Source organism: Drosophila elegans, unplaced genomic scaffold, assembly GCF_018152505.1.
Source record: "Drosophila elegans isolate 14027-0461.03 unplaced genomic scaffold, ASM1815250v1 contig_635, whole genome shotgun sequence".
Classification (NCBI taxonomy): Eukaryota; Metazoa; Arthropoda; class Insecta; order Diptera; family Drosophilidae; genus Drosophila; species Drosophila elegans.
In genome coordinates, this window is record NW_024546002.1 from 24,027 (window position 1) to 31,400 (window position 7,374).

The following is a 7,374-nucleotide window of genomic DNA, read 5'->3' on the forward strand; positions in this document are numbered from 1 at the left end:
CATAATGCGACAGAATACTAGCTTGAACCAAAAACTGAGAATTGGCCTGAGAAGTAAAATTTAACTTCGAGACTCGGGCAGAGGTTCGAGAAAACGAGATGCAAAAAGTATTCATTTTATTGGCGGGAAAATTAAATGTTGCGTTATCTTCCTTTTCTTTTATGCAGTTTTACTTTTTTGAAGGCACCTGCCTGTGTTTCTAGCCGCCTTGCCGTTCTTACCCAAACTAGTCTCTCAGTTTTAAATCTATCTGCAGCCCTTTTTCCCAAAAGTAATCTTTCTATTGCAGGTAAAAAAAGTCGAAACTAAACTGTTCGGACGACAATATCATATAGCTCCCATTATAACAACCAGGAAAATATTATAACTTTGTTGATTTTCAATTTTTTTGTTATTTCGTTTTAAATTTGATTAAAATTGGACGAATATACCTTATAGCTCATATGGGAACAAAAACGATCAAAAATTGAGCTGAAAAAATATATATACACTTTGTCTTGTTGAGGTTTGCTTCCTTTCTTTTTTTTAATTTCTATAGGACTAGAACCCATTTTTTTTATTAAAATACGTCAGCATTATAATCAAGAGTTGTTCCCAAATGTCTTGTATATTAAAAACCGAAGAACACAGTTCTGTCCTGTGATCTCAAAATAATTATGTCTATAATTACCTTTTTCATGATCGAATTGAACTAGATTTCTGATCATTCAAATAGCCATAAAATGCTAATTAAAAAGATCTGAAATGGGTTAAATTTTTAAACGCTAAATAACTGTCAAAAGCGAATTTTTAGAGAAAAATATGTTATAATCAAAAGATGCGTAATTTCAAAAGCTTTAAGGACTCGAAAATAAATTTAAATCTATACCTGCGATTTCAAAAATATCGCTTAAATGTGAATACAAAAAAACTAATTTTGGCTTTAATTCAGTAATTATTTCAAGTCATGGGCGTGTGAAATCTACCTTTTTTTTAGCCGTTTTCCCGCTAAGCTAGCGGGTTTTCCAAAAATGGTAGAACAAAAGTTTTGCAGCTCGAGCTGATTTTATACGCACATACAAACCAAAAATGGAAAAACGTTCCCATTTCGAAAGTGCTGTATTTGTTTGTTTATTTAATATCTTTTAAATTGAGATAAATGTGGTGTCGTTAGAAGCGTATTTAATACCAGAATACAAACATGACATTAAAGTAAGACTTTTTGCTCAACCGGTCATAACAACTCCAGTATAAGAGAAAAATGTTGTGCTCTTTCACCCCCATTTCTTCGAAACCAAATGACTCTAAAATTTTTAGTATTCATTAACTCTTATATAAGTGATACATTTTGGTTGCTATATCATTTATTTAGGTCGGACTATTCTTTGCTGTCTTCGAATATTGCGGCTATACATATATAGTAGTTTCCTCGCGAAAGCTCATCGTCTCTACATGTACTGCCGTACATAGTGATATGTTGTTTGAGTTTTTCTCGCGAGCTCGATAATTGCCCACAATTATAAAAGACCTCGCGCGTAAAAGCTTGTGTTTGGTTTCGTTGGGTCAATATAACATATTTTACAAATTCAACAACTCTTCATTTCCAAAATTATTAAAAATTATATCATAAAAAATGTTGCTCTTTTCAATATAAAAAGGCCAATAAAACCCCATCTCTCCACTTTATTGTTGTTTCACTCGCATTTATTGGTATGATTATGGAGGTACCAGATTTTGGTTAACTATTTTGGTCCTAATAAGAAGAACGATAAAAAAGTGCATTTACTTAGGTTTTATGGCATGGGCTATTTTAAAGGTTAGTAGATACAAATACCTTTAACCAATAACTCGAACTAAGCTTTTGAATACTATTTATTTATTGGCGCAGGCCGAGGCATGCACTAGCACATACATATTTCCTCACACTGACAACAAAAGGTACATTTGGAATTGTTAGTTCGCAATTACTCTGCTATTCATGTAAAATTGTTGTGCGGAGAGCAGCAACGTCAACACGTAGATACATGCTGCAATCCAGCAATTGTAGGCGTTCTGAAAACGGAAAACAAGTAAAAGTGAAATATTTCGCAAAGTTAAACTTTCAGGGTTTTTAAGTGTATGACTTACCTGATTGTACGCTCTATTTGCAGCTGCATAAAACTCCTCCAAGGAATTGTACCTCTCTTCTAGGGGTAAATCCTCAATAAGAGCCACGCTATTAATGTAGAAGAATAGACCCATAAGAACCTTAAAGATAAGAAATAAGTTTTTAGTTTTTACGTTACTAAACAAATTGAAACCTTGTGACCGTCACGTTCATATATGTGCGGTGTACATACTCACCAATTGGACAATACCCCAAACGGAGATGATCAGACCGCAAAGCGACAACTTAGGACCACAGATTTTCATTTTTCGTCGTTTTAAAATTAAATAAACTTATTTGAGTACAAGCAAATTTAAATTGTGACGATAATTTTACTAGAGTAGAACCAAATCAGCGATTGGTCAGGTGAATATATCATGTGATCAAATTTCTGTGTGGCCGTCGGCGATATAATCATTTAAAACTGCGGTAGAAACCAAATTCATATACATAGACTGAATTTAATAACCAATGTGCGTCAAAATATCGACGGTGACTTAGCAATGATTGGGGAACAAAAGATATTGAAACACGCGGCCTTCTTTTAATTTTTTTGTTTCTTATGTCCTCTTTCCACATAGTCCATCCGTTGGAAACGGTTGGAATATTTGACAAATGTGAAACTCCGATTTCCACAGAGCACCTTTCGATTTCAGCTGATCTGAACAGCTCTGGCTCAACCATATTTGTTTATGTTTAGACGAGCTACAGCTGTTAAGATCAGCTTAAATCGGAAGGTTAAAGGTGGCTGTGCTCTGTAGAAACCGGAGTTTCCTTATTTTCAAAAATCCCAACGGTTTTTCAGGAATGGACTGCATGGAAAAAGGTATGCACCGCTGAAACATCGGCTAACTATCGCATAAATAAGTCCGTCAAAGTCAGTCAAATTTTAACAGCGGACTAACTGGGACATTTTTGGAACTATCTATGTGGAAATACGCTATTAGGCACGTATTTTAAAAAGTGTAAGTACTTAATTATTAAGAAACGAAAGATCTAACAATATATTAAGTTGTCAAAAAAGTAGTGCGGTATTTTCGCTAGTTGGCGCTGAAAGCGCGTAGTTCTTGTTTTATTGTCTTGTTTTCTTGGTTTATTGTCTTTTCTTTTAAGTCGTTCGTGAGTTATAGCGTCGCAATCATGGAGCAAAATAAAGAGAAAATACGGCATATTCTTCAGTACTACTAAGATAAAAGCAAACGCCTTGGTAGTCTGAAGTTGCTCACAAGAGAGTCCTGTGAAAATTGGCTCTCCGAGTTATTTGCAAAAGGGAAGCGAGCTTCTATGAGAGGGGCATTATGAAGTTGTCATCTCGTTGGGAACGCGTGATCGAACAAAACGGCGCATATTTAACTTGAATATCATAATCGTAACCAATTTTATGAACAATTGAAAATTCAATTAAAATACCGCAAGACTTTTTTGACAACCTAATATATGTGATTTTAGATTAGAAGTCTGCAAGTATTTAAAAAATGCATTTGAAAAATCAGTCTCCACAATTTTGTCAACTGCTCCCCTCACAGAGCTTCTGCCAATATGGACGCTAAACCACACTATATATTAAGCGTTAATTCAAGCTTCATGTCAGAACGATTCATCAAAAAGCAAACCTACAGTTTTTGAGATATTAGCCTAAAAGTGAGTCGACCTCAGACTTTACCCATATAATTAAGGGTGGCCAAAATTAAATTGCAAAGGGCTCCATTTGTAGAGAATGTGCCAATATGCATATTGGAAATCGTCTAAAAACGTTTGGTGAAATCATGAGGTAATGAGAAAATTGCTTAACAGTGGGTGGTGTTCAAAAGTTCAATGAGAAAGCTCTCAAACAAGCATCAGATCCACTGGGTACCAACCCACGAACCACAATATGAAAAGCCATCCATGACGCTAACTCAATGAATAAATGTCATTTTTGACGCTAGTGTTTTTATACCCTTGCAGAGGGTATTATAATTTTGGTCAGAAGTTTGTAACGCAGTGAAATAGATGTATTCGTCTCCATAAAGTATATATATTCTTGATCAGGATCAATAGGGGAGTCGATATAGCAATTTCCGTCTGTCTGTCTGTTTCAATACCGTTTGAGAGCTCAGTTTAAAAGCTAGGGATCTGAAACTTTCACAGCTGAATGTCTAATTAAAGACATTTCGCGCAGTTTAAAAATTTTGTACATGCATCTTTTCAAATCGTATTTTTATGCATACCTTGACTAGGGTAAAAGTCCGAGTCGATCAAACGTCTATATCATATAGCACCCATAGAAACAGTACGGTGAAATCGGTAAAAATTTCAGCATATTTCGCGCAATATATAAGCTATTGACATGATTACTCCAAATCGTATTTTTCTATGCATACATACCTTGAGCAGGGTAAAAGGGGCGTACTGATCATACGTCTATATCCTAAAGCTCCCATAGCAATAATAGGGGTGAAATCGGTCCAAATTTGATGTTTTTCAGGATATTTCGCGTAGTGTATAAGATATTGCCATCAATTTTTCTAAGCCTTATTTATTTACGTATACCTTGACTGGCCACGCCTCCTGACCACTTTATAAACCTTACAACGCACAATATTCGTTGCTAAATTCAACTTTAATTAATTAATACGACTTTCAAAGACGTTGTGCCAACTTTCACGCATGCTCTTTAGAAGGGACCCATTTTTGACCAATTTATACATTTATTACAAGTCAATGACATAGATGTCTCAAAAATAAATTGTTTTTATGAAACAGCAACGTTTGTACCGCTAAATTGGTTTTCTAATATTTTTGCATATTTTGTTCAATCTATTTGTTCTATTCTCGATACAAATATTGATTTTAGCTACCATATCCACTACCTCATCTTAATTCAATCTTTAATCCAATTATTATCAGGCTCTTATTGCTTCCAAACATTTATTTTCAACTGGATCTGATGTGGTCCCAAGCTGTATCCTCAAAAAACGACTCAAATTATCTTTCGCGTCCTCTCACAACGCTGTTTAATATGTCCATAAATCAGTGTAATTTTCCATCTTTCTGGAAGGAAATCATTATTGTTCCGCTCTATAAAAATAGAAATAAGTCTGATAAAGCGATTAACCGAGGTATAGCTAAGCTTAGTGCTATTCCAAAATTTTTAGAGAAATTAGTTACTTGTCAGTTGTAGCATCATGTCAGTCTCTTACCTCACCTTGTCAACATGGCTTTACCATGACCCGATTCTCTATCACCAATCTGCTTAATTTACCACACTAGTTGATCGTAGTTTTCTAAATAAACAACAAAATGATTTTTCGATTTTTCGAAAGCTTTTGACTCGGTTAACCACACAGTACTAACTAAAAAACTATCATGGGCTTTCCTCCGATGTTGTTATTGTGGATACCTTCCTCTCTCTCTAGCCGCTCTCAAAAAGTGAAATTCAAAAATACAACTTCCAAAACTATCCAAGTTACTTCTAGAGTTCCTCCATCTGGGACCCTTACTATTTGGCTTATTGATAAATGATCTACCACAAATTATTAATGTTAAGCTTTTTATGCCATTACCTGATGCTTACTCTCGCCTTCAACTTGATCTTGACCATTTTCTGACTTGATATAAACTTAATAATTTACGTCTTAACTTTGCCAAATTCAACTTCATGACTTTTTATCATAGCAATCCGTCTCTGTATTCGTGTTCAATTGATAACAATGTCCTTCAACGTATTTCTACTGTTCATGACCTAGGTGATTTATTTGACCATAAACTTTGTTTTAACGATCATATTTCGACGATTTCCAACAAAGCGTTGGTCAAAAGTTGGTTTCCCTTGTCCGGCCATTGTTAGATAATTGTAAAACCTCTCATGGTATAATGTTCTTGCACAAGTAACCAATGGTGATGTCGACTGCTTCTTTCTTCTAAGTTCCCTTAATTGGAATGTACCGTGCAGGTCAATTCGTCGTTTTTGGTCTTTGTTTCTGTCATTGTGCAAGTCGAACTATGCCCTTTATGACCCTTTCCGTGTTCTTTGTCATAATTATAATTGTCTCGGTCATGTCTTGTTGTTTGGAGTCTCTTCAGCGTATAATTATAATAAATTGTTAACTTTTCATATTCTGATTCGTGGTATCACTCTATAGAAGTTTTAGAAATTAATTTTTTAAAAATATCCCTTGTACCGGTTATAAAGACTTCCAGTAAATAGTATCGATAAATCGACAAGAACAATACTTTATTATGTCAACTGGCAACGCTTTGGCACTAAATATAACAAGAAAGAAAGCAAACTTCGGCAAGCCGAAGTGTATAACATAACATAACATAACATAACATTAAAATTTGTTTACTTGCGTATATGTTTAAAAACATTGAAGCTATGATGATTTGCAGCTCAATTATTAGATAGTTATTTTATATATTTTTATTATTTCTATGGGAGCTATATGGTATAGTCGTCAGATTTTTGATGAAATTTAAAACCGTAATTCTAAAATATTCATCCGTTACTATACGTCGAAGAACTAAAAAAAAAAAAAAAACAGCAAAGTTATAATTTTTCTTTTCCGATTTTTCCTATGGGAGTTATGTGATATAGACGTCCGATTTTGATGAAATTTAAAACGTAATTCTGAAATATTTAAACATTACTATATGTCGAAGAGCAAAAACAGTAAAGTTATAAGTTTTTTTGTATTTGTTTTGCGATTGTTCCTATGGGAGCTATATGCTATAGTCGTCCGATCCGGCTCGTTCCGACTTATATACTACCTGCACTAGAAAGACAACTTCATGCAGATAGCTTTAAAACTGAGAGACTTGTTTGCGTAGAAACGGACTGACAGACGGACGGACAAACGGACAGACGGACATGGCTAGATCGACTCGCCTAGTGATGCTGATCAAGAATATATATACTTTATAGGGTCGGAGATGTCTCCTTCACTGCGTTGCAAACTTCTGACTGAAATTATAATACCCTCTGCAAGGGTATAAAAATTGTCGCTTCTAAAATAAATGCGAGCATCTTGGCACAACCTCTGTTAATAAAAAAAAGTTTGCGTCGAGTTGTGCGTTTTTATAAGGTTAATGTATCTGGTGTTAAAGTTTTCGGCAGGTGTGACCGCGTTGAATAACGGCACGTCTAAAGACACTAGGTTTTGATAAACAGAACGACTTGAAATGACTGTAAAAACTATGCAAACTATAAAAAAAAATGGCCTTTTCTAGTGATAATGCATCCATATTGGCTTAACCTATATTATTTA

General features: G+C 34.6%; 1 protein-coding gene across 1 annotated transcript; it reads right to left on the reverse strand.

Annotated features, from left to right (window-relative positions):
- Positions 1 to 1,833: 1,833 nt before the first annotated feature.
- Positions 1,834 to 2,522, reverse strand: LOC121467738 (ribonuclease kappa). The gene is made up of 3 exons (XM_041709996.1): positions 2,323 to 2,522; positions 2,107 to 2,226; positions 1,834 to 2,031 (listed from the first exon to the last, which is right to left on the reverse strand). Exons 1-3 carry the CDS (start codon positions 2,389 to 2,391, stop codon positions 1,933 to 1,935), a joined length of 288 nt encoding a protein of 95 aa, XP_041565930.1. The 5' UTR covers positions 2,392 to 2,522; the 3' UTR covers positions 1,834 to 1,932.
- Positions 2,523 to 7,374: the final 4,852 nt, after the last annotated feature.